Source organism: Agelaius phoeniceus, chromosome 3 (genome assembly GCF_051311805.1).
Source record: "Agelaius phoeniceus isolate bAgePho1 chromosome 3, bAgePho1.hap1, whole genome shotgun sequence".
Lineage (NCBI taxonomy): Eukaryota > Metazoa > Chordata > Aves > Passeriformes > Icteridae > Agelaius > Agelaius phoeniceus.
Window position 1 is genome coordinate 77,093,204 of NC_135267.1, and position 24,866 is coordinate 77,118,069.

At 39.0% G+C, this 24,866-nt stretch overlaps 1 protein-coding gene across 5 annotated transcripts in view; it reads left to right on the forward strand.

Annotated features, from left to right (window-relative positions):
• Positions 1 to 24,866, forward strand: part of RPS6KA2 (ribosomal protein S6 kinase A2) — a 282,279-nt gene that overhangs the window by 229,216 nt on the left and 28,197 nt on the right. For all 5 annotated transcript variants that reach the window (XM_077175651.1, XM_054629033.2, XM_077175652.1 and 2 more), the window contains 4 exons: positions 5,932 to 5,996; positions 13,735 to 13,837; positions 18,477 to 18,607; positions 20,243 to 20,368. In XM_077175651.1, the coding sequence (XP_077031766.1) occupies positions 5,932 to 5,996; positions 13,735 to 13,837; positions 18,477 to 18,607; positions 20,243 to 20,368 (425 nt within the window). The remainder of the gene's footprint in view (positions 1 to 5,931; positions 5,997 to 13,734; positions 13,838 to 18,476; positions 18,608 to 20,242; positions 20,369 to 24,866) is intronic.

Here is a 24,866-nt window from a genome sequence, read left to right on the forward strand (position 1 = left end):
TATGAACTTTTTCCCACTCCCTACCTCTGTTTCTTTCTGCTGTTTCCTCCCTGTCTCCATCTTGTCGCAGACATCTTTCATTAAAATCCCTTCATTAGGATTTTTCCTGCTGAGAAAGTTCAGCAACAAGATGTAAACAATGGTTATCTGCTGCTGTGGAATGCCACAGGTCCACCTGTGATTGGCCCATCTTGGATGTGTATAATTAATGGCCAATCAAGGCCGAGCTATCTCGGACAGAGTGCGAGAGAGCTGCCTTTGTTATCATTCTATTCTATTCTACTCTTAGCTAGCCTGCTGAGGAAACTTTTCTTTCTATTTTTCTTTTTAGTATAGTTATAATGTAATATATATATCATAAAATAATAAATCAAGCCTTCTGAACATGGAGTCAACATTCTCATCTCTTCCCTTGTCCAAGAACCCCTGTGAACACGGTCACACCATCTCTTGGTTTTATGCTGCTCTGCACATTTTGTGGCTTCTTACCAGTTGCTATCCATCCAAATGAAGCTCCAGTGAAGTCAGTGGGAGTTTCTGGATACCAGTCCTTATAAAGCTGCTCACTAAAAATTAGTTTTAGGCAAAACAATTCTAGCTCTTATATGTTAATAATGGGGTCAGGTTTTTAAAACCTGAGGTGTATTGAAATACTGGGAAGGCTTGGAGGAGAGAGAGAGAAAGAGAGAGAGAGAAAGAAAAGAAAGAAAAGAAAGAAAAGAAAGAAAAGAAAGAAAAGAAAGAAAAGAAAGAAAAGAAAGAAAAGAAAGAAAGAAAGAAAGAAAGAAAGAAAGAAAGAAAGAAAGAAAGAAAGAAAGAAAGAAAGAAAGAATAATACAAATGTCCAAGGAAATAAAATCTTAAAGGGTAACAAAAAAATAGATCTTACTATTTCAAGGATAACAGTGGAAAGCTCCTGAAGGCATTCTCTGTTTTAACTGATTGAGAATCAGCACAAAGGAAGATGGAAAGGAACCTGTTGATAACAAAAGAAGAAAAGCTTGAATAGTTGGCCTAGATACTGAACAGAACTCAGTAGATAAAAGGACTGCTTCAGCCTTGTGGATTTTAGCTTTTTCTGGGAAAGGAATAATAACATTTAAAGAAAAGTAGACCTAGACATCCCAATTTGAAAAATCTTAGGAAAATTAATGAAGCATGCTAAAATAAATGAACCATATTCTGGAACAAACACTTGATTTCAGACATTGTTTCATAAATTTGAAAATATGGAAAGTGCATTTAGTTCCAAAATTCAATTTTAAACATTTGCAAGATAAAATATGGTTTTTTTGCCATTTGATTTTGGTATCTTAACAAACAGAAGTAAAGATTGATAATGTATTCTGAAATTTTGCTTTGAAATTGTGTTTTGAAGCTTTGAATTATTAATGGAAGAAATATTAGGGTTGAAGCGAGTTAGACAAGACTGAAAAGAAACTTAGTAATCTGATTTACCTGCTTCTCTTTTTAAGTCTGATGCCCATATTAATATTTGTGACAAATTTTTAAGGAATGGAACATCTTCCTTTGGTATCCCTGGTTTTGGGCACTTTTTGTTCTTTTCTGAGCCTATTTGCTGTACAAATAGTCTGCATAGCACTGCTTTAGTAGTATTGCTCTAACAAATTTCAGATTATGGATAAGCATAATTTTAAATTCTTAAGCTAACTGAATACCCAGACAAATAAGGAGTAAGTACTCAGAAGTAAAACTTGAGGATGAAAGTGTAAGTTACATTTCCAGGAACTGGGTAAGAGACTTGCTTTAAGGCCTGGATCTCTCAGGTAGGTAAATAAATTATTTATTACTTAACATGATTATTTAAGAAATAGAAATTAAAAATTTATTTTATATAAAAACATATTATCTAACAACTCCCTGTGCTGCTGAGCAGTATGAAAGTGTTCAGGGTCCTTATAATTGAGAAGCTCAGCCAAGAAAGTTTAAAATAAAAGCATAGGCCCATAGGCTCAGAGTAAAAGCCAAGGAAATCATTACTATTTTCTTAATCCCATGTTCTCAGGTAAGATATAGTCTGCTTTGGCACATAGAAAACTTCAGGCTTTAACTTTCTAAAATTATGAGTTCAAACAGAAAACAGCTTTCACCTTTGTCAGAGTGACTGTAAGGCTTTCTCATAACCCTTAGAAAAATACCTCAAAAATTCTAGCTCACTAAAAAGATTCTGAAGCTGTAGAGACACTTAAATTTTATTATCTGAAACTGAAAAGCTAGAAACTCTTTCTGATTGATTTGAATATCCAAGTAATCAACCTTCAAGTTTCTTAGGGCTTCTTTTTCCCCCTTAATATTTCAAGGCTCGTGTTGGCAATAATGATTCAGTAATCAAAACCAATTAAAAATAAAACATTCTACTCTTACTGTTTGCAGGCACTTTTATTGCAGGCATAAAACTTAGATAATTAAGTTCTCACTTAGTAATGTGAGGCTGCTTTTATATAAATGCACTCTCTAATATGTTTAAACTGGCAAGTTGATCTGAAATAATTATTTATCTTCTCAGACCCTCATGGGACTGGATGGCACGTAAGAATATCTGCAGACAATAGCTTGATTGTGCTGATTATTCTTGACTGATAGGTCTTATTACCAAACTGAAGTTAAAAACCCCAAACTCACTAGAAGCCTTGAGGAAGGTGAAAGGTTTGTGGTCGTGCAGTGTGCTGGTGCCTGCTGTGCTTCAGATGTTTGCTGAATACCCATCTCTATGCCAGGAAATGTCCATCCCCATGCAGCAGGCCTTTACAGTCCTGACCTCTGCAGTGCTTTTCTTTTCTCCATGAAAGCACATCTCTTCTCAGTACCCCTGTAGATGTGCAGGTGGTAGATGAGTGGCTGAAACATGCTGAGCAAATCCAGAGAGACTCCACTGCAAGCACTGATGCCTGATGTCTCCCAAGGACTTTTGCAGCGGGGTCAGGGCTGTCCTCCTGGCTCCCAGAGCTGTTCCTGAATGCACCCTTGGGCCACTTCCCTCCTCCAGCTGAGGAGAGGGCCAGGCCACCTGCTGCTGCCTGCAGCCACAGTACACAGTCCAGGAAGGGCTTGTGGGCTACACCAGCAGTTCTCACGGCAGGGAAGGTCAGGGAATAAAAACTGCAGGAAGTGCTGAACCTTCTCCATAGCATAAAATCAGTTGCTAAGAATTGGAAGTGAACCACTCCTTGCAAAATGAGGCTGTTACCATCCTAATTCTCTTTAATATATTAAGCCCTTGCACTTTACAACATATTCCTTCTGTGCCAGTGCTGAGGTGGCCCCAACTGGGAAATGAAACTTTTTCAAACAAATGCCTGCCTGAACTGCATGCTTGAACTTCTTACCAAACATTGCAGCCCCCACTAAAAGAAGTAACTGAGGGTGGACTTTTTTTTCCTAGTCCTTATTTCTATAGGTTTGTGGGAAAAGGAATGACAACAGTAGCAAAAATTGTGTCTTTCAAATAGATGATCTGAAAAAAAGCATGTCATTCTCAGTACACAATGACATATCCATTAGGCTAAGCAAGAGAGAAAACAGAAGCAGTGGGAAAGGGGCAGAGCAGAGAAAATTGAATGCATTAACAATTATCCTCAGTCTAGTTTATGCTACTTACAGTGTCTTACAGTGTCTGAGTATTTATCCCAGTCCTGCAAAATCAGTTTGGCACTTGGGTTTCCTCCTGATGTGGTAAAGGACATTTACTGCACGTTGCAGTTTCCAGTTGCCACCACTGAACTCAAAGCACTTTTCACAGATAATTCTTTTCTGAAGATTTGCTTAATGTAATTCTCTTCAGAGTAACTCTGTTGGTTTTGTCTTTCTGTTGGCACTGATAAAATCAAAAGGAATCTGCCAAGGGAATCTTGCAGACTTCAGAGTGTGCATTGAACAAAAATATGCTAGGGAAGTAATAGAACAAGTCCTATTCTAAGACTTCTTTTCTTGTTCAGTACCCAAGGACCACAACTGCCTAGGGGCATGTAAGAACAGGATAAACATATGTTGCTTCACCCAAATTTTCTCCTACCCCCTTCCTGCTTTAAGGTCAAGCAAGGGGTTTCCTGAGACTCTTGTGGTTTGTCGATGAAGTAATCTTCAACAAATTTCTTTTCAACAGACTTTCCTGGCCTCCTCATGAACCCATATAAGTATTTTGCACCACATCATCTTTTCCAAGTAATTCCACATCACACAACTGTCTGTTTCCTGAGGAAACATCTCCAGGTTCTTCTGAACCTCATTCCTGTTGGCATCATTTAGTGATCTGTTTTATACTTGCTCGGTCATCTGTTCCCAGGCTGAAAAGTCCTGACTTACTCAGTCATTCCATAACATTCTTTGTTGGCCTTCTTTGATTTTTCCTAACTTTAATCAGTGTACCATTTTACAGGGGAGTGTGTCAGCTACAATCCATACTGTTGCAGAAATGCTACAGACTTACACAGTGACAGTGCAATGATGTTGTCACTTTTGTCCTCTTTTTCTAAGGTTTGATTTCATGTTGTGTTTGCCTAGAAATGTCTGTCTGTCATAACTCACAGACCCCTCACTGGGGCTGATCACCTCTGAGCACATAATTTTGTATTGCAGGCTAGGATTGTTCATCCTCATGTGCATCACTTGTGTTTGCCTGTAGTGAAAGATTACTGGGATGGGGAATTAATCAGGAGATCATCCCTCTTTGCTGTTTGCCAGCAGGCCTGACAGCAATCCTGCATGTTATGTTTACAAAGTGTTTGCTTCCCGTATCCACTCATCAGTGAATGTTAAGCAGGTTGTAGGGAGCAGTTCCTGATCATTGCATTTTGACAAACACTGATAACAGTCTTGTACACAAGGAGAGCAGACATCACATTTTACCAAAGCTTCAGTTGACAAGGCCTTTGTAAAGCTGCTTGTAATGTTGATCTTCCCAAAGTACAAATATTGTATAAAAAGCTGAGTCCACTGAGGTGCTGAGTGCCCCTTGCAAGGTGCTTAGGAATCCCAAATCCTCTTGGTAATCAAAGTTGCTCAGCATGCTTGAGAAGAAGTAGGCTGGGTATCCTTCAGGAACTGACTCCAGAATTGCAGTGCAAAGCCTTTGCTTCCAGAGTTTAATTCTCCTTGAAATTAAAGTAAAAGGTGCTAATAATAAGGTCAAATCCCCACAAATGGCATTCTAAATCCTCTCTGACAGTTCTTTTAATTATTACTGAGTACCAGTTTGGTTCTGTGACAGCACTGAAGCAAATAAATTGAGCTAAAGGAATAAAAATTCAATATTCAGTGAAAACTTAAGGCAAAAGTAATGAAGGAATTAGATTCATTATCAGATCTCAGAAGACTTTCCCAAAATTCCCTACAGTAATGTAACAGAAATTTAGTAGTGAAGGAAACATAACACTGAGTGATGATTTTGGTACTCTTTGGTACTGTGAAGAGGGGGAACCTAAAACCCTAGCTTACCTCAAATCATTTTGGAGCCTTTTGGCATTTTGAGTCTATACTTGCCTGTAGTGCAGCTTTCTGTGCCAGTGGAGAACAGTAGCTAGTCAAGATTTGAAAGTCAGTGTGGATAGAAAAGCTGCCACTTTTTGTGGAGCCTTGCCAGAGTATCGGGATACCCTGGGGCCTTTCCTGACCTTGCTGATGCAGGCACTCTGCTGTGGCTAAAATCCGCTGCCTCACCCAAAGCCTCAGTTAGAGAAAAGTAAAAGACCCTTGGAATCAGAGTCTCATTAATGAAGTACCCTTGTCTGTATCTATGGCACTTTATATGTGATGGCACTTGCACCAATCAGAGTTTCTTGACTAGAATTGTTTAGATGGGGACTCTCACTTTGTCAGAAGAAAAGTGGGGATGGGGAGGGAGAGTGGAGAAGAGACATCATGCAGCTCTCTTATAAGCATGACTTAATTTTGATTCTTTCATTCTCACCTCAGGTGCTGGATTTGATGGAGTGGAAGAAATTAAGCGTCACCCTTTCTTTGTTACTATAGACTGGAATGTAAGTGGAGCAGCATTATTTTATTTTTGGCTACATTTTTTGAAGACAAACTGCCATGCTTAGGAAAAGGATTACTTTTTCTATTATAGAGAGCATAACACAGAGGAGTTAGAGCTTTTTCAGTGGGTGCCTCTGTCTCTCTTGCATGCATGTTGGCACCAGTACTCAAAATTGGAGCAGTTGATCAAATTAAACATGATTCAAATAAGACATGTCAGATATGATTAACAGAAAGGTAAACACGGATTTATTTTATTGCTATCAGCTACAGCTCATAAAGGTGGTGGTGCAGGTTATCTGAGTATTTGATTTAGACTCTTAAGAGGTTAAATCTCACAATTTCAACATCATAATTGTTCAAATTAACTTATTCTTAGACAAACCTGAAGGCAAATATTTTTCATTCTTGATCTGGACATTTGCCGGTGCACCAGAGCTGCTGTTTGCCACATCCCCTAGCATTTTCTAGTTTAATTTTATCTAACTTGTGTTATGGTATTTTTGTGTCTCTTCAGTATTCAATGCATTCACTCACAAGTGCTAGTACAACAGGTAACATTGATGCAGTTCTTACCAGAAATTCTGGTAAAACTGTGTGAATCTATGTGGCAGAGCCATTCTCAAACTGCTGCCCAGGACTTTGCAGTAAAGCTAATTTCTCTGTGAGAGAACACTTTGTGGTCCCAGGTAGCCTTTGAAAGGCCCACAAACCCATTTATTTTCAAAAAACTCATTACAAAAATCTAATTTGGGTTGCATGTTGAAAAGTTGTCATGACTCAAACATATTAGAACATAATAAATGAAGGTGGGTTTTGAGACTTTCCTCTATAGTCTAGCTGACTTTTAGAGCCATTAAATATGTTGTGAAGTCTGTCTTTCCTTCCTTTTCTGTTTCTTAATAATGATGAGATTCTGTGTGAAAACTTTACATTTATGAAAAGAGTAAGGGAAAATTTAAAAAATAGAGAATCCAAAGATTTGGGTGTTGATTATGATAATTATTAAACACTAATATTAGTATCAATAACAATAATATTATTTTCTGTATTCCCTCAATATCTCCACAGTCCTCAGCTTTGCAATCAAAATATAAGTCAGATAACTACATCTTGATGTAATAAGAAGCACTATAACAGTGAGAGGGTTTTTCTTCTGTGTTTGCTAGGGGAGCAGCTCACTAACTCATCATAAATAAATGAGGCTCTGTATCTTGGAAAGGTTTTCAGAAAAGTCACTTCTGTCCCATGAGAATACTCAAGACCACCTTCTGTCATGATAATTGGTGATTGTTTCAAGCTCTGTTCTTTAGGGAACAATTTCATGCCTGTCCTAAGGAAACTCTACTGTCCTCCATCATTTGAAAAAGCTCTTATGGACAGGAAAATATCTACCACGAAGAAGATAGGTATGCTTGAACATGCCTTGGGGCTAGAGAGGAAGGTGGATTTAATTGCCTTTTGATGTGTTGTCCAGGCCTCTAACTCTGCAGTGAAATATAGCTGTTAAAATCCATTTTAATCCAACATAATTAGTGCTTATTGCACTCTCTCGGAGACAGATCACTATTACACCGATCAGCTATCATCTTTGCAATATATTTCCTCATTTTATTCTAATTTTGTAATCACTCAAGGAGATCTTGGGAGGCTTATCTTGTTCCAGAAGCTGCAGTACTGTCTGTATTTCTGAGCAGTGTGAGCCTGGCCCTGAGCTGAAGCCAGAACTTTGACTCTCAGTAATCATCCAGCCAGTTGTTAACATGTTGTCCATGTGCAGAAACAGAACAGGGTCATAGAACAGAAATGGATCAGACATAGATGTTTCTATCTATAGCACTGATCTCTGTACAGCTGGAGGAAAAGAGTCCCTGGTGCCCTCATTTTGTTCTCCCATAACGTATACAGAATCTCCCACATCAGTTTGCAGAGATTCAGCAAACAGCACTGTTGAGATGGAACAGAAATGATGATTTACTTTATGCCTTGGCAATATAAAGACCTCAGAGAGCAAGAGGCAAGCTCTTTTGGAGAACTTCTGTGGTACCTTAGCAGCTGTGATAGACAGGACTGCTGTGACTGAGAGCACAGAAAATTTCAGCAATTGTAGTAAAACAATCCTCCATCTAAAGCCCCCTTATGATGAAGGGTAAGAATGGCTTAGTGTCTCCTAGAAATGCAGTGTGAAACAGGTTTACTTTTAAGCATCATTTTTCCTACAAGAGCAACATAATAACCATGAACAAAGCACCAAGTTGCATCATCTAATTTTAAAGAGAGATTCAAAACAGAAATGAGTTAGCTTTTTCCTTCTAAGTCATATGTGATGCTAGAACTGCAAATGGAACCCTGTGACTCAGGCTTTCCTTTCACAGTATTTTCAGAGCTGTTCCCTTGGGGTTTGGATTGGAGCTGGTTATTTTCTCTGTCCCTGAAGTGTGTACCTGTTGGGGCAATCAGTTCCCATCCTTTACTGTCTTCAAACAGACACAAGCAGATCCAATGTCTGCTTTGGATGAACACCCAGTGGCAATCGCACACACAGTGCAGGAACAGTCCCTGTCACCATGCTGCAGATGCTGCTGGTGCCATGTGACCACTGCATGCAGAGGCACCAAGGGCAATCCTGGAAAACATCCATGTGGCTAGGGAATCCTTCTCCTCCTGGCCTTCCCCAGAAGCCATTCCCATGTTCCAGGGTGGCATCCTTCAGCAAAATTGCCAGCCACTTTAGGTTTAACTTCTGGCTAACTTCAGCACTAAATGAACTGTGGACAATCTGACACAGAATTTTTTGCCCAGACTTAAATGGTGGCATGAGACTTTCTAAGACTCACATTTTTACAGCTGTTACACTGTAACAAAGCCCTAAGTTCCCACTTTCCAGAGTGAAAAATAGCTGGAGGTTTCTGCAACTATCAGTCTTGCTGCTCCGAGGCATTTAACAGGCACCATGACGTAAATTCAATAGATCTGTTGTTAAATGAATGGACTGTCCTTCATGATCAAGGCTGGGATGCTCAGGAGAGAGATTAGATGTCCAGCTCCTTGACAGTTTTACCTGCTTATTAACCTTGCACCTCATTTTCTTCTTAAGACAAGCAGACCCAAAATGAGTTGACCTCAAATAATTTAAGTCATTGGCTCTGAGAAAGCACAGTCTGGTTCCTGATTTTTTTACTACTCTTTCTTCTTTCCAGACAATGCATAATGAATTTCTGCTTTTCATTGAAAATGGAAGATGAAATCCCTTTTTGCAGACTCCTGTCGGAGGAGTGGGCTATAAACAGTGGTTTTTGTTTGGATGACAGACTAAATTGGAACTAGAGCAAATGACATGCTTGAAAAGGATTTGTCAAATGCAACTGAGGAAAGGAGTGGGAAGAAAGTGGCTTCCAGTTCTTGTTCCTTTAATATTAATCAGAGATCAAACTGAACTGAAACTGTGAATTATTTAATTGCCGATTTCACCAACAGCAAAACATTAATCCTAGGATCTGAATTCTGCTAGCTTTCTGTCATTTGCAGGCAATAACACTGAGTCATTAATCTAGGAGAGGACAAGAATTTCAGAATGTAGTTCATCCTTTTGTCTACTTATTGGATTTGCCATGACAGGTATATGTATCAAGGGAGTTCTCACGCTACAAGTGCACCACTGTGGAGGGCAGCATCTTTCTATTTCTAGAAGGTGTCTAAGGAATAACTCAATGCTTCATCAAAGAAACTCAGTTGAGGAAATGACTAAATAGTTTTTAATGAAATTAGACCATTTTCTTTTTCTTGATATTTGCCAGGGACACGTACAGAGCATTTACATCTCTGGGGTTTTTAGGAGTGTGTTTTTTTAAAGATGATGAAAAATTAACTACTTATAAATAAAAGGAGAAGGAAACACAGTGTTGCATTTTATTTTATTACTAGTCTTTCTTGTGTATTACTTAAGTTCCAGCTGAGGAGGTGTTCAGATGAAGATCATGCTAGAGATGTGGCGATATATTTTTAGAAAAGGTCAGTGGCACCCGGATAAAAATTAGTTATTTCAAATAAAAGTGTTTTTGTCTGAAATCAGAAGGAAAGTCAGTAGAAGCTTGTAGTTTCTTAAACTGCTATAGAAATGGTTTCTAGTTAATTCACAGGTGCTTATTATGAAAGTCTCAGGAGGACATGAGGGGTTGATAAGTAGTCAGGAGCATGGATATGTATCCAGGTGTGAATATCTAAGTCAGTGTTTTCTTGGAGCCCATCTGCCTTGTTCTGTGGATTATGCACTCCCTCAGCATAGCCTCTGGATCCCACAACACTGTGTGTTCTACAGTGATTCTTCATACCTGTCAGTCACATTTTTCTGTGCTGAGTTAATGCAGTTTAAACTGTGGCCAGTTTAAAAAAAAATGGTGATGGAATGTGGGAGCTTTTTCTTTACTGGGAAAGAGAAATAAATAGTATTCTCATAAAAACATTAAGGGCTAAGGAGTTGAGTTCTCCTTTATGGATGTGGAAACAATGTGGAAGAAAAAAAATCCTCAGCTTCTTATACCTGTGCAAGACAACGAACATGTAATGTATAATGTATAATTTCAGCCTGATATTTAAATGCTCCAGTTATCACTATGATACACAAATTCTATTTTAAATAGGAACAATAGTAATAGGATGCCCCAAATAAAAATTGCCTAATAAGATCCCCCAAAAGAAAAAATTGGATATCAAAACTGGAATTTAAACCAGGAAAACTGGGACCCTGTTCCCATTTAAACAGGTGATGGAACTCACTGTAACTTTTGCACACAGTACTAGGATTACCATGACTTAGAAAGTACATAACTGCTTAAACTTCACCAAAAGTTATGGACAGCCTGAAGAAATGGTTGAAGGCAAGAACTGAAATTTAGTTTGCTGTCATTTCCCACTCTGGTTGGTTTTTGCCAGAAGAAGTCACAGTCAAGATACAGTATCCCTGAATAATTTGGGGACTGTGGTAAGGACATTCTCATACATGTCCTAAAATTAGAAATATTCTTGAAACATCCAGAAGGATCTCAAATCCTCCAGGAGATTCTCTATGTGTATATGAAGCAATGGCTGTGATTCTTACTATTTGTTTAGATCAGCTTGTGCCACATTGAGTTTTGCAGCCTACAGGATGCAGGTTTTTAAAGGACGAGGTGCTCTGCCTGCAGCAGCCTTTGTGTTAAATTGTGTTGGGCTGCTCTGTGGTTTAGGGATTTGGCTTGGGTGGCTCACTCAGAGAACTGGAGCCAGTGTGGGATGGAGAAGTCCATAGACTCTGCTTTTCCTCGTCCTCAATGATTTCTTTTAGGTACCCTATGCAAGAGCTTGGGGAAAAAATGTTTTAGGCAGCTTACCTCTTGCTGTTCTGTTGTCTAATTTCTATCACAAGTGGGTAAGGACATGGAAAAGGGAGTCATCAGGGTTGTGCTCAAGGGGAGTGCCTTTCACTCACACAGGCAACTTCTTTGTTTCCATCCCCTCCCAGAAAGCAAATTTGTGAGTATAAATCTTTTGATGGCGTGTGACTCACGATGAATCTTAAATCCTTCCCTAGTAGTGGAGGATGTGGGTTAGGGATTCAAAATACAAATGTAGCTCCAGCAGCACTTAAGAAACTACAGATGGGGGAAGGAATTAAGAGGCCAGAGAGAATATGGTTACGATAATGAAAACAGAGTGCAATTCCTGAATGATGTACAGCTCTGAAGCATTTTCCAATTTTTGGACCTCACAGGATGACCTGTGCAGTTAATTCCGTGAAGAAGCATGTGCGTGTGACCCTATTGCTTTCTGCAGTAGTGAATTAAGACAAATAAAAGGGAGCTGGGAAGTAAATAGCTTTCTCAAGGTGAAATCCTAGCAACAGAAAACCTTCAGTAGGTGCTGAGTTCTCTTGTAAAGTTCTGTGCAGGCAGAAAAAGATGTATGTTAATTACTAGGTTGATACTGTTCAGCTGATGAGTGACACTTCCTGCATAAGATTGCAATTGGCTTTTAATTATTTGGAAGACTGGCTTTCCATTGTGGCTCACAGCAGTTATTCATCTCCTTTCCTCTCTGAAGACATGGAGCAGTTTTACGCAAGCAGGAACTTTTTATGGTGAAATGGCCATTAATTATTGCAGAGTCATTTTCAACCTCACTGTTTCACTTTCCCAAGGAATCATAACTCAACCGCAGATATATCCTTTATGTTAAGGCTTATGTTAAGGCTAATACTATGCTACAGAATGTTCTCCTTCAAGAACCTTTATTTATGCAAAATCATGAACCTTTATGCAAAATCAAATTCAAACTATGGTGATGGGTATATATCTTAGATTTGACCACATGCTTTGTATTAAAGAAGTTAATTCCCCAGAAAATTCACAGTTAAAAAGAATCTTCCTGCATGCAGGGAGCTGGAAAAGCATTTAGAAATATCCATTAAACATTTTGAAAAATCAGCTCATTAGGAAGTTGTTTTAAGAGCTAACCTAAAAATACATATTGCAAACAGTCATAAAGTTGAACTCTCCAGTTCTTATCAAGACTTGAAAGTTTGCATTAAATGTTGCATTTATGTTCAGACATGTTAATTATGGGGAACTGTCTGTGGCAATTAATTCAGCCTTTGAAACCTGAGAACAAAAGCTTTGCTAGAAAGGAGATGCTGTCTAGGGACTGCAACACGGGGCAGGGAGTCAAACTGGAGCTCTGTTCCCCATGCTGCCATCAGCATGATGTTTGGTTTTGGCCATTTCAGGCAGAGACAATGCAGAGATGGCTGAAATCAGTAGGGCTCTTTCCATTCACCTCTACAAGCTTTGGATCAGATCCAGACATCCTTACCTCAGTGTGCATGTCTGTGTGTGTATGAATGCTTGAAATGGAGCACGGGGTAGCAATTTCTTAAAAATCTCTGAGAATGAGTAGAAAGGCCACGAAGTCCCTCATAACAAAGGCAGGATGTATTGGGATGAACTTGTGGTGCGTGTTACCTAGGTGATCCCCTACATGACTCCTCAGTCAGCAGCAGAAACTCATACACCTAGCAGTAGTTACCTGTTATATACCTTCCTGTCTTTTGTTTTTTGTTTTGTTTCTCACTTCAAGCCACACATAGAGCTTCAGTGTGGTTCCCCACCCATCCACAGTGCTTGCTCCCTAGCATTTTTGATGAGAATTTCATGTAATCATCAGCTGTAAACCCCTTTCCCTTTTACCCGATATGCTGAAAGAACAAGTCTCTTGTTTAGGTTGTAAGGACCAGGCAGCCAAGTCTGTTGCTCAGCTCAATCTGGCAGCACATCAAACACATTTCTGGTTCTTGACAAATAGCAAATGCTAAAGCAGTCATGGCTTCCTAGCAATTCTTTGTGCTGGTTGCCATTACTGTGCTGCTGAAGTTCCCCTGCTTCCTGCTCTTACCATTGCACATTCCAGTCCTGCCCTTAGACCGCTGAATTTCCAGATGCCCCAGCCTGAAGTACTGTTCCAGCCTTTGGGCTAAATTTTTTGCCAGGAACATTTGTGTTTATATTCAGGATTCCAGCAGCTGAAATGTGTGGGGACCATCCAGGGCACAGATTTTAAGCCAAGTGATAAAGCAAGAGCCAGAACCACGGCTTCATCATCCTTGTCTGTTTGTCCTGCAAGGATGGCATTGAGCTGAGGGAGGACACCCTAAAGAATGCTGAGAGTGTGCACAGCAATGCTGATGGTGGTCTGTTTTTCTCCCTGTAGAAACTGTACAGAAAAGAAATCAAGCCACCTTTCAAGCCCGCAGTGGGGCGGCCAGAAGACACCTTTCATTTTGACCCAGAGTTCACATCTCGGACCCCTACAGGTTAGTAAGGTGGCACGTGGCTAATATATCTTTTCAGTTGGTAAATGCATTCTTCCTTTCCCCTCTCTAGTCCAACACAGTCTAAAAGTCTGATCACCTGTGGCATTACAGGGTTTTGCCATATCCAGCAGGAAGCAACAACTGGCTTTGTTTTTCCACCAAAAAAAGCTCATAAGTATTTCACCAGCTTCATATTAACTTGTCTTCAGGAAAAACAGATTTCACATTTTTAAAGGAAAAAATAACTATTGTTTTGCTATTTTATTACTCATTTTTGCTTACACTAGCTGAATTTAACTGTTTTAAATTACCTTGGCTTCAAAGAACTTTGTATCTTTGCAAGCTAGTATGTAATTATGTATTGCATAGATGTTTTATTTAATTATGACATCTCACAGACTCTGGACTATTGGAAGTTAATGTGTGGTTAAAAGAAATGAAGAATCATCAAATTCTCAGGTCACCAGAGTTATGCCAACAGGAAATTTGGCCCACAATATTTGGGAAATGCTTGCAGATAGAATATTGTTCCTGTAACTTCTATTTCCTAACAGAAATACCATGTTTTGTACACTATATATGTGAAGGTGACTGTTGCATAAAATTCAATCTTTCCACTATTTTAAGTGGAAAGCAAGAACATCAATAATGTCAGAGTGGTAATCCCACTTGTTATGGTGCCTCCTCCTAGACATGAGTAAGTTACATTACATTTCTGCCTCTGATGTACCTGTGTAAAGAAGTACCTGTTTATACTTTCTAAAGTGTAAAAATTGAATTAGTTGTTATATGTAAAACACTTTGAAGGTGGTAAGCACTGTAATTGTCACATAGTGTCATGGTAATAAGAAAGTATAAGGTCTCAAGCTTCAATCCTCAAATTGCCCCAGAACTGTTACAGTGAGAGGGAAAGATCTGAGCTTTCATAATGAAAACACCTACATTATAACATGTGAATCAGAGCTGAGGCTTTCTGCAGTTTTTTTTCAGGCTTATCATGACCTGCACCATTTTTTCTTAAAACTAGCTCAAAATTCTATTCAAAGCCTGGCTCAGATTTCCTTTCATGGGGTTTGAAATAACGGTATCTAATCCTAATCTTTCCTCAGTCAGTTGCTTTTTTTTTTTTTTTTTTTAAGGATGTGCTGATTTTTACAAACTATGAAAATACTACATTCTTGTTTTTTCAACTGGAACATCCACCTGTCTCCAGTATATGTTAGTCATGTTCGGATATTCCTATTCCACTGCCTAGAAACATGATCTTTGGTTTCCAGACATTTCACACATCTGATTTTAGCTGTAATTTAGGTTTCAGAAGCACTAATTTCTCTGAAATATTTGAGACTGCAAATTAGTCTGGTCTTCAGGGATGTGTGCTCTGGTGCTGCCATGGGAAGTTTCACTGATGTGCAAAGAAGCATTAAAAGTTTGGATTGCTTTGGAAGTTAAAACTTCATTGCTTTTACTGATGCCTGGGGCTATATTTTACACTCTACATGTTACTACTGTTGCCTAATTAAATTTGTTATTTGTTATTTCCTACAAGACACTGACTTGGAAGGTTTGTTTTGGGGTGGTGGCAGGGGTGGGGAGATGGCTGGCCTCAATTCTGCTTTGGGCTACCATGGATAGTGGCTTGAGAATCAAATTTCAAAATAGATGTAATTGGAAGTGTGAATCCATTTACACTTTCAGAATGATGGAAAAGCCCTGGCAGACTGGCAGAATACTTTGCAGCCCCTGACTGTTGACTGGTTGGGTCAAACAAATTGGGAAGAGTATCACAGATGTGTGCTCACGTTGCCAATGGAATAGAGCAATACCCTTTTTTTTTTAAATTTTATTTTGTCTATCAGGACAAAATAAAACTAACAAACAAACTAATCCTGTTACTGAGAACATCCTCAGAGAGAAAACATAATAATTCCTGCTTCATGATCTTGCAGTTGTGTTTTAATGAAGTTGTCAATCACTATTTTACACTGTCTTTATGAATGAGTTCTCCTGTCTGAAAGCAGGTTTATGTCAAAATTTTGGATACAGTAAATCTTGTCAGTCCCGTGATTTGCTGTACCTCAAAAACTTCCTTTACCCTGGAGGTTGAAATCACATTCTGTGGATTCTTGACTTCAGATCTAAGTGTGGCAAAGATGTGGTTTCTGCCACTGACAGATCATTTATGTGAGTATAGTTTCACATCACTTTTTCTCAGAGATTCGTCCAAGTTGGAGTTGCTGGTTTTGGCCATTTGCTTCCTAAATTCGCCACTGTGACCCCACATCTCATTTGTGGTGACTCAGCTCCTTAAAAGCAGCTGGAGGCTGAAGCAGTCTAGGTTAGAAATGGTGGTTTGAACAATGATCAAACCAAGATCATTCTTGTGACCCAACTTAGACTTCACTCCACAAATGTTTGTACTGTTGTAATTGATGGGACAGCAGGCTGTAACCAGCAGGGATGTTTTAGACTGGCTTTACTGCTGAAAAAAAGTATTTAAAATTTCACCTGAAATATCTAAATATCCTCCTTTGCAAATAAGATGTTTGCTAACCCCAGTATAACATGATGAATGAAATAACTTAAGAGTTATGAAGCCTTTGAAACCCTTAACCTTAGGTGCTCTAGTGGAACAAAGCATTATTACTTTTCACAGGAAGAAAGATACCCATTAAATAAGATTGGTGCTTGTAAGTGGATCTAATTCAGATATATGAAATTATTCTGATTTATAAGGCCTAGAAAAATGATTTAGATTTCTGAGCTATCGTTAATTACCATGATTTATGCATAATTTTGCACTTAGCAGAAATGTTTTAATGGGCAAATCAGTTGTTGGTGATGAATATTTGATAGTGAACAGCAAATCATCAATAGTTCCTCTGCAGTATTTGCTGAAGCAATTGGCAGTGAATTATGAAGGAACAGTTTTTTTAAACAGAGCTGACCTACCACTTTAGTTTTAGAGCTGGATCACAGCTTTTCTGAGGTTCAGAAGTGTTCAGATGTGAATTATTGTCATTCCTTTTTTTTTAAACAAACGTTCTTTCCTCTTAATTAATCCCTCGTGTAAGAATCCCTGCTATGGATATGCCCCAGTAGAAGTATCCAGTGATGCAAGAGGTCTGGTGTGATTCATCCACGTATTTGCAAGGAGCGTGCCCGTCAAAAACACTGAGATAAACAAAAAACCCACGTCATTTTACCAAAAGACAATCTTCTCCGTCTGAACTCTGCTTGCTGTGCAATAATAGCACACTGACTCCTGACTCCTGCCAAAGCTGAGGCAGCTTTGTGATGAGAAATGGAATTAGCTGAAGTCTCAGTTTTGTTTATTCCCAAGTAGATATATATTGGTTTTATCAAATTCTGACTTCAGTTCCTCTATTCATTTAACCAGTAGATTTATACAGGATGTGTGCACACTAAGAAGTACACATTCTTACATATTTTCAGGGCCTCAAGCAGGTGAGTCAGATATAAAGCTCAGTGGGGATGTATTTTCTTTAGATAGCTGGGTATTTACACACTTTACTACAAGGAAATAGTTTTCTAAAGGAAGTGTAACTCTGTAACTTTGTCAGTAAATGACATGGTGCATTGGAGGAAATGTGAAGGGAAAAAGAGAAAAAAAAACCCACAAGCCCCCTCCAAAAAACCAAATAAAAAGTTAGCAAATTTTAGTAATATAGGTTCTATAATACCCAGCCTGTTGCCAAGGGATGGTTTACAAAGTGATTCTTCTAGCTGAGAAAAATACCCAGGATAAAACATACACTGGGGAGAAAGATCTCTTTAAAGCTTTTCAGAATTTTAATTGAAGCACAGCTCTACTTGCTTCGTCATGCTACTTCTCTCACTGAGCAGTGGTGCAGGTACAAAGAACTGCTCTCAGCTTATTGCCTACCAAAGGTAGAATTTCTAATTCAGGATTTTTTGAACTTTAGCTGTTCCTTTCCTCCTTTTGCCATATCAGAGGAAGGATGGGGAGAAAATCTCCATGAAGGTTAGTTAAAAGAATCCTTGTTGTTTTTTCTACCTGAAAGTCAACCCCTGTCTTCCCTGGAGTAGGTTCCAGCTCCTAAAGCTGCTCCAGAAGATTCCTATCAGGCCACTACTGGAGTATAGTGATTTTACACTGGTTTCATGCATTCTCTATATTCTCCCGACGCACACAATTTTCCACTTCATCCTTTGTAATTTCTGTAGTTAAGGTGAGCTGCAAAGGACAGATAAAGCAGTCTGTAGCTTTTTTCCACTCCCTGGAGAACCTCTGATAAGCCCTGCAAGATGCCCTGCCCTGAGTCTCCTGTCTCTCACTGAGCCTCTCTGCCCTGTGCCTTCTCTCTCTCTGTGCACTCTTGGCACAGGCAGTACTAATAATGCCCTGTGAAAAAATCCTGTATCCAAGAGGAGACATCCTTGCAAACAATACCCCTGCACTGTTCAAACCCAGAGGAAAGGAATGGAGAAGGCACACCAGAGCCTCGACATGGAGATGCATTATATTCCCCTGTGTGTGCCAGTTTATCAGATCTGCTATTGACTGCCAGGGGTGACTTTATCTCTTGTAGTGCCGTGCTCTTCCTTTCTGTTCTTCTGTGCAGCTCATGAGGCCATTTTCTTCCTTCTCCTACAGATTCCCCAGGTGTTCCTCCAAGTGCCAATGCTCATCATCTTTTCAGAGGGTTCAGCTTTGTTGCCTCTAACTTGGTGCAGGAGCCTGCACAGCAAGATGTGCACAAAATCACTGTTCACCCAATTGTGCAGGTACTGATGCTGGTTTCATTTCACATCTGATGTGCACTTACGTATGTGTGTATTTAAACTGCCTAATGTTCTCACTGGTATTTCACAGCTACCCAGTGTAGGAAGGAGGTGTTTTACATGCAGCACGTAGGTGTTGGAAAATGAGATTTTTTTTGCAAAGGCTTTTATGTATAAAACGTTCCTCACCACCTTTGCAAAGGAAATAGGGACTGCTCTTTGTCACAACTAAAATGAAAAGTACTTCTCAATACCTGAAACAGGATTCCAGTTGTGCATGCAGGGCAGGTAATGAAATATTGTTTTTTCACTGAATGCATTTCATTCCCAACAGTTTTGCCTTGGATTATATGATCCAGTCTGTGCTGGCAAAGGGGTTTGATGAACTATTGCTATAGGCTCCCAGAGACACTGAGCCCAGGCTCCTGGGTGTAAGAGGCCACTGTACTCCTGTTCTGTTGAACAAAAGCCTGGATGTACTCACCTAAACCAGGGTGCTTGATGGGGGAACATGCCAGACACTTGCTTCTTTGCTGCAATTCCCCTTAAAAAATCTATCCATTTGTACTTTAAATCAGAAATAAATTGCTACAAAACGTTCGATAGATCAAAGAGGAAGGGACCAGGGAGAAAGAACAGGGCTGCTTAACACGCAGCCAATTTTCTCACTAAGAAAAAGCTCCCTCTGCTACCCACAGCCACAGGTGTACATGCCTCAAGGAGGGCAGACCCTCTCTGTGGTTTTCATAGGTTTTCATCTCTTTTTTAATTATTTACAGTGGAATGTGTCCTACTCTTAAAGATGCTCTTATGGCACAGTAAGTGAAATGTTACCCAAGCCATTACATCTCAGAAATGTTATATATATTCCTGTGATTTGCTTTGTAAAAATGTATTGGATATTGACATATGCAGATCTTAAAATTTAGCAGGTTCTGTGTGGACTTCGCTGGCAAGGCTATATTTTTAGAGAGAAGATTCTGGAGGATTTTTAGAGGTGCTGGTTGTTTCTTGAGTCCTGGGATGGAATTTTCAGCAGAGCCTCAGATTTGGGGTTCACCATTGAACCGGTCTACCTGCTCAGACATTTTCCAAAGAGCATATGAATAAATGGCTTAAAATATTAACTTCTGTCTCATAAAGAAACTGCAGATGAACATATTCTAGACAGGACTTCCAATGATCTGGAGGCACTCCTCATATATGGAGTATCTCTCTTGAACACTGTGAAACTATTAGTATTTTATATGTTATCTGCCCCTGTTCTGTAATTAGAAATCAGTTTATATTGTCAAGATATGTGAGTTTGTCAGGAGATTTGGGCCCACAGTTTCCTATGAATTTCTAATATATGGTGATTTTCTGCATTCCAAAAATAGTTTAGAAAATCACAGCAGTTTTGCCACTACTTCTACAGACAATTCCATCTTACAGACTGGAAGAAGGTAGAAAGGGAACAGACACATTTACTTGTTTACATAAAGAGCTTCAGAATTTTTTAACTGGATTTACAAAAGCTGCTAAGGACAAGAGAGCTCTGTGAAGGAGAGGAGATCAAGGATCTCCTTCAAGAGGAGGCTAGTCCTTGCCTTTATATACCCATGTCCTGATTACCTTGTTTCTTTTGTCTCCCTGTAGCAGTTGCATGGGAACAACATTCACTTTACTGATGGATACGAGATCAAGGAGGACATAGGAATTGGCTCCTATTCTGTGTGCAAGAGATGTGTTCATAAAGCTACAGAAACAGAGTTTGCAGTGAAGGTAAGAAAGCCTCTGGTAAATGCCAGAAATGCAGCTGAGGCTGCTCTGCTTCTGGATTTTTTTGTTGGCTTATTTCTTGTTGCTGGGTGTTGCTTGGGATTTTATTCTGTTTTGTAAGATGGCAGGTTTCATGATAAGTCTTCCCTATTTTTCACACTTCAATCCCACCACGTAGAATTCTTCAATGGAAAAACCCTTTGCTGTCTTGCATGGAAATCCAGTTAATCACTTCAGCCATGCTCCTTGCAAACTGAATAAGATTTTTAACATACCCTAGACTGAATCATCATAATTTTAAAAAATTGCATATAAAATTATTGCAAATTTGAAACATTATTTATTCTTCTTTCTTACATTACTTAGATCTGAGCTTCTTGTAATTAGAGAGATTTTTCAATGAAAACCATGATTACCTAGAAAAACTCAGAATTCCCTTTGTCTTCTTCACATTCAAAATGAATGCTATCAAAATGAGTGAAAGTCAGTCTTCAGCAGAGATTTAAAATATTGATTTAGTTGGGCATTGAGGAAAGTCAGTGAACTTCAGACTTGGTCAAGGAACATTGCATAGAACACAGTCACTTTGTGGTATTTTTGGGGTCCTGCCTTGTAGGGAGGAAAGATGAATCTGACTCCATGTTCTTAGAAGGATGATATGATATGATATGATATGATATGATATGATATTATATGATATTATATTTATTATGCTCTACTAAACTGTACTGATGAATAGAGAAAAGACACTTACAGAAGGTTTAACAAGATACTAAAGAAAAACTCGTGACCTCTTTCAGAGTCCCAACACAGCTGGACAGTGATTGGTCATTCAGTAAAAGCAATTTCCATGTTAGATAAACAATCTCCAACCACATTTTAAAGCAGCAAAACACAGGAGAAGCAAATGAGATAATTTTGCCTTCCTTTTTCTCTGAAGCTTCTTAGCTTCCCAAGAGAAGAATCCTAAGCAAAGAAATTTTTCCAAAAAATATAACAGTGACGTCACATCTGCCCCAGAGGCCAGGGAGCTGCTAGGCTGAGGGAGGAACTTCAGCTGCTGCTTTGGAAGGCCATGCTCAGAGAACTGTCATCAGTTCTATTCAGTGCTATTGAATAAACAGCATGCAGTCATTGCAGGGGCCAGTAGAGACCCGTGGAAAGTGGTTGTGAGATAACAGCTCAGAGGAAGAGTTTCAAACATGCACTTTTCTTTAAGGAAATGTTTAGCAGTGAAAACGCTCACATGTTAGAAAAGTACTTCATGGTTATGTTCTTGTACCAGAAGGGGACAAGGTTAGATTATAACATGGAATTTGAAAAGACATGGGAAGTTAGGTGAGATCCTTTCATTTCTGTGGCATCTCATGGGAACAGATTGCAGTACATAGAGAAGAGTATTTACCAAACTTGCAGTAAATGAGGGGATCTACCCAACTGCCAGTATACTTTTACTGTTTTAAAATTTTAGAAAAGGGATGTAAATTTTGCTAATAAACGAGATTGTGTCTTTGCTATTAAATGAGATGATGAGAGCTTAAGGAAGTGATCCAAACAGCAGTTCATGGGATAAATGACCTCCAGGCAGTCAATAGAATAATATGAAACATTCTATTCAGTTTGATTTTCCACTACTATGGCAATGGTATGGGCATATGCCATTGATGGCAATGCAGTATCTGTGAAAATCCATGAAACTTTTCATGTTTCCTCATGATGGCCACAAAAATCTGGAAACCACTATTAACCTACAATCTGTTGATGTCACTGTTCAAACAATGGTTGATTTTTCAAGGCTACACCGTAATTAGGAGCATGGACTTACCAGCAGATCTGTGGGCTTGCATATGAATGCTGCTGTTTTAATTTCTAATGAATTTAAAAAATCAGAGCTTTTCAGTGCCCAGATCATTTATCAACAGATGGCATTATGTTATAGTAGGTGTGGGTTCTGTATAACTTAAATACATCCATGATGAACAAAATGTATACTAAATTTAAGTAATAACTTCAATATTTCATTTATATCAAGTATTGTGGACAGATTTATCAGTGTAATACAGCCAGTGTGAAACCAAAATAGAAAAACCTCATCCCTTGATGATGTCTGAGTGCCCAAATCAGACAGGGTCCAGCATGCTCAGCAGGCTGGCTGTTTCGTGTACCTCAGAGGATCCAGAACAAAGCCAGGGCATGGAGACACTCAAAGCTCCAGCAGAGTTCAGCACTGTGATCGCTAGGTTTATGCTCTTTCCAATTTTTTAAAATATTTCCTCATTTTACTCCTTTCTTCTTCCACTTCTTACAACTCTTTTCTTGTCATGTAAATATGTCTTGATTTTGACTGCCAGTGTAGGCAACATGTGCAGAATCTCAGTTTCTGACACAGCGTGAGTCAAATGTGTAGCACAGATTTGGGGTTGGAGACAGTTGGTGGGTTTCTGTTTGTTCTGTCTTTCCAGCACATTTAGTGCTGCCTCTTTGGTTATTACTCCTACCAATATATTAATTTTACTTTTCTTTCAATTTTATTGTAATTTCATAATACGATTATATCCTTTTGTTGTCAGAGTAGCTCACTTTCAAAAAAACTGCACAATGCCACCCATTTCAAGTAATTAGATAGCACAGGAGTTGCAACTGATATTATCATAATTATATATCAGTCCCTTTTGACATGCATCCTTTAACTCTCTCTTTAAAAATCACTGTAATTAGGCTCTTTTCATTTCTGTTAGTAAGTATAATTTTCTCAGTGTTCTCTAGCATGTAACATTCAGAGGGAAAAGTGTCTGCAGAGATAGTTTGTGTGATAGGCAGCAGCCCCATTTGCTTTGCACCACCTCATTAAAAGCTCCCTCTTTCAGAGGAGCTGCCAACACCTCAGAGAGCATCATCCTGTCTCCCTCAGGGGAGGCTGGTGATAGGGAAGGAGTTAAGGAAATTTCATGATGGCATCACTGCAGGAAGACACACACCATGTCACTGTGTAAATAAATAATCCTTCCATGGAGCCTGCCACGCACCTTGTTTACTATTGTTCCCTGGTGTCTTACTGAGACAGGAGATTACCTGGCCAGAGTAACTTGAGTCAGAGCCACAGCCATAAAACCAAAACCTTTCCTAGCCCAGAAGCAGAAAATATTTAATAAAATGCAAAACACTTCATCCCTTTTCCTTTTGCTGGCCATCTGCTGCTAATTGTGGGGCAACTTGTAAAGGTAATTAGATGTCTAGCAGTGCAAAGATGGTGTTTGCTGGTGTTGTAAAAGCATTTGAACACATCTGGAATTTCACTCTTTTCAGAGCTGATTGAGATTAGGCACGTGTCTCACTGAGGAGCTTTTGGAATTTCCCCCAGACACCTCTCTGCACCTGTAGGCAGCTGTACTGCCTCTGTAAATCCAATCATGGAGCCTGCTGAAGAAGAGAATTTTCTTGCAACCTATTCCCTATTCTTCCATGTCATCTGTAAAAATGAAATGCTAATAATAAACTCTAAAGCTATTTTAGACGTGCCCTCGGGCTTCTAAGTGCAATATTTCAGACTTCAGACATAGCTCCACTTCTGAGAGCATTTCAATACCCTGCAAGAGAAAACCCTGTAGACAGTCAGATTTCCTGCAAATTGAGTCTACCCTGAAACTAGTAACCACCTATCTAGGTCAGTGCAGGTAGATGTTGGTTTAGCAAGTCCATGTGTCGTATTCTATTTGCACGTACATACTCTGAGGAGCTTTTAGAATTTTACTTTTAACTTTTTTCCATCTCATTCCCAAGTGAAAAAAAGTAAAAAGCTCTGAAATACAAGTAAGGATTTATTCATTCTTCTGAATCATAGAATATTCTGAGGTGGATGCTTCACAATACTCTGGTAGAAAGAGGAAAGATGGGGAAAAAAAGAGTGTTTCTCCTCGGATGGACTTCTACTGTGTTTAAGATTCTTCTGCTGTAATATTGATCATCTTGATTACAGCAAGCCTAATGAATTTTAATAGCAAAGAGAACTGGCATTTTCAGTTGTAGTTACAAACTTCATATGGATATAAATGTAATGATGAGGTCAGAAGCAAAAGAAAATAAGATCAAAGTATTAAGTCACATCGGTATCTATAGAAAATAAGTTAATTAAGTAAAAGAATTATGCTAGAGGAGCTGGTAGAGATTTCTGTGGGTGGAAGAAAGTTTAAAATGGAAGCCTAAACAGATTAAGAGCTATTGTTTGGAGTTCAGAATACTTGGTGAATCAGATTTTTCAAAGCCTTCCAGAGATGTGATGCAATTAGCATATTCTGAATGTTTTTCTTGTCTTAAAACTATCGCACAGCTTTCAAGCTTGGAGCACTAGTGAAGCTTTCAAGCTGGATTTTTGGATGTGCTTCTTACTGATGCCAGATTAAGTAAATTAGAAAAGGACTTCATTTCATCTCCCTGTTTCTAAAGGTTTGTCTATTCAGATTGACTCCTGACCCCCAGCAGAGATTACTGGTAAATAATAGAC